This window comes from Hylaeus volcanicus, unplaced genomic scaffold (genome assembly GCF_026283585.1).
Source record: "Hylaeus volcanicus isolate JK05 unplaced genomic scaffold, UHH_iyHylVolc1.0_haploid 11858, whole genome shotgun sequence".
In the NCBI taxonomy this organism is placed as follows: Eukaryota; Metazoa; Arthropoda; class Insecta; order Hymenoptera; family Colletidae; genus Hylaeus; species Hylaeus volcanicus.
Genome location: NW_026532882.1, coordinates 544 through 3,316, shown reverse-complemented (window position 1 = coordinate 3,316; position 2,773 = coordinate 544). Strand labels below are relative to the sequence as shown.

The window sequence follows — 2,773 nt, the reverse complement described above, 5'->3', positions numbered from 1 at the left end:
CTTTTTACACTGTTCCACAACATTCTGCAAAGCTTTTAAAACTTGCCGGTGGTAAATTTTCTCTTTCAATAGAGGTAAACATTCGATAAGACGTTGTATACCTATTAACAAATGTTTAACGAAACGTAACGTATTTAATTTTTGTAGTTAATTGATTATTTCTTATTTACTTTTCGGCCCAAATTGTAAGAGTGACAGACAGTATGAAAAATCACGCCACTGTCTTTCTGTAGTAGTCAGTTGAAATCTGACGCAAATTCGATCGATTATAGTCTCGATTTGTTTTTCAATAAACCTAAGATCTGTCTGTAAATGTAAATTATTGGATCAAACTGTCGAGTGTATATGTTTATTTCTGATCGACAATGCATACTTTTGAACCTCTTGGAAATCCGATTCGCTTATATCTAAATTAGGATCGGTTAATTGAGACAATATGTCGGGCATTATATTGTACAAGGCATTGATTTTCTGCGAAAATGCTTTGAAAAATTGTTTTGCACTTTGACGAATTTTAAAGTCTTTGTCGACTATGCAGAGAGTTAATTCCGATATTTGGCCTCTGATACGCACCATGTCTCTCATTATAAGACTCGATAAAACACGAACACAGGTACTTCGTACGTGCGTATCTTTATCCCGTAGTCTGAAAATATATGATATTTTTAATCGCAACATGTACTTTTATTACATCTGCTGTATTTAATATTTCTTAATTTCTATCTCCAATTACCTGCCATAAATGTGTTTCATCCATGGTTCAATTTCATTTGGAAATTTCGATGCAAGATCCGTTATTCCGATAAGAACGTTTGCTCGAATTCCAGGGTACGGCGAACGTTCGAGTATCGCAATTTAAAGATGCAAGTTTGTTTTGGAAAATATTGAGCTCACTGTCATCATTTTACGTCATTATACTTATTGGGATTTTGACATACATGTAACACTAGCGAACTGTGAAACATAAAGTTCACATAGAGACGTGTGTAACGTGTAAGCTAGCGATGTAATTGTAAATACTATTATTCATTAACATACACAAATTTTATTAGAAGTTCGTCTCCAGTTACAATATGATTTTCAAGAACACCGTTTATCAATTCTGCTTCCTCATCGTCTGCTGCTCCTTCCACACCTTCCTCTTCGTTATCTTCCACTATGCTCGCCTAAATGAAAAATCGGAAATGAAATGAACGCCAAATATACAGGATGAGGCATCCTAACAAAGCAAAGACCAGCAAGACTTTGAAATTTATAAATCAAGTATGAGAAAGTATGAGAAATTGCACACATGCAGTTCTCGATTTATGAATTTCCAGCTTTGCGAATTTTATGCCCTGGTTTCGATTCATTTCTTGCGAACAAGAAATTTGAATTTTTGTTAGCTTGCGAAATTCTTTTCTACTATGTGTAGAGCCTCCCTTGAAATTACGTAACTTTTGTATACGACGTTTCATATAACACGTAGTTTCTGCTCCATGATATTCCAAGCGAACATGTAAGCGTTCCATCCTGTACGTCTGTATATAGACAGAGATGTAATGTAATCAATGAATCCATCTCTAAATATGGAATATTTCCCACACATTACAAAACACTATGTACATATATCGTACCTCTTTATTACGAATCATCTGCCTCGCACTATTTGGGGTAGTGAAGGATTTGTTCATGGTACTGGATTTACGAGTATTCCTTTTATTTGTATCTGATTTCTTTATGTTTCTTGATTTTCGTATCGTGTCTCTTCGCTTTAATTCCGTGTAGACTGATGTGTCCAGATGTACCATTTCTCTAATTGCAATGTGCCCGATTAAGTGTAGAAATTTCGATAGCCAGTAAGATGGAATGTGTAGCGTCGTATTGTTATTATTGAATTTTCCTCGGTTATACACTTCTAATACTACGTGCTCCATTAAATGAGCAGGCTGATTTGCTAACTGATAAATGGCGTTAATAGCGTCTGTTACGACGACACGTATCTTCTTTTGTGTTAGTAAAATTTTCTATTAGTAACGTAACGATTTCTTTAAACATTTCGTGATCATTGGTATACCTAATAGGTGACTTTTCAGTGTCGTCACCTTTCCTTTTTATCTTCATCAACGCTCTGCATGTATCTCTAGCTAGAAGAAGATCAGTTTTTGCTCGTGGCCCCAAGCCCACTTTTATTAATACATCCAAATTTTCGGTTAAAATACCACCTTGAGCTTGAGCTATCATCGTTATCAGCATCAAAGTTGTTCTACTATCTAATGGATCTGTATCCGATGATTTCATTGAAAACTTTTCCCATAAAACCTGTAATTCTTCGCTGCCTACTTCATTATTACCGTACCACGTTAAAATAAGTTTATTCAAAGCTTGACTTTGACCAGTATTCAGTCCTTTCAATAATTCGATCAAAGCTTTAACACGCAAAAGGGCTTTTTGTCTGTCTGATACTTTTTCATTAGTACTCAAGTAAATGTCTTTGTATACTACAGTTGCTTTACAGTTACTTTCATAACTCTATTTTGTGTGGAGGCGACTAAGGCCGCCAGTTTCACGAATGTATTAGATACTTTACTATCTGGCTCCGCGGCCTTCAAATACTGTCCATGCGCATCATTCGTTTATCGCGCCTGCGCATAACCTTCTTAAGAAACGTGCGAAGAAAAATGGTGCACAATTGTGGCATCCCTGCCAACTATCCAACTACAACGATTACGTGGTATTACGTTGGTATCAATGGATTTGAAAAATGACAGTTTGGGTTCAATGTTTTGATGGT

The 2,773-nt window shown here is 35.8% G+C and overlaps 1 protein-coding gene across 1 annotated transcript; it reads right to left on the bottom strand.

Annotated features, from left to right (window-relative positions):
* Nucleotides 1–6: 6 nt before the first annotated feature.
* Nucleotides 7–2,480, bottom strand: LOC128882454 (condensin complex subunit 1-like; the record flags this gene model as incomplete). Its single annotated transcript, XM_054134055.1, is given in 7 exon segments — nucleotides 7–101; nucleotides 171–646; nucleotides 734–908; nucleotides 911–954; nucleotides 1,039–1,166; nucleotides 1,617–1,977; nucleotides 1,979–2,480. Coding segments are annotated over 7 exon segments (1,781 nt in total), but the record flags the coding sequence as incomplete, so codon positions are not given.
* Between the last annotated feature and the right edge of the window lie 293 nt (nucleotides 2,481–2,773).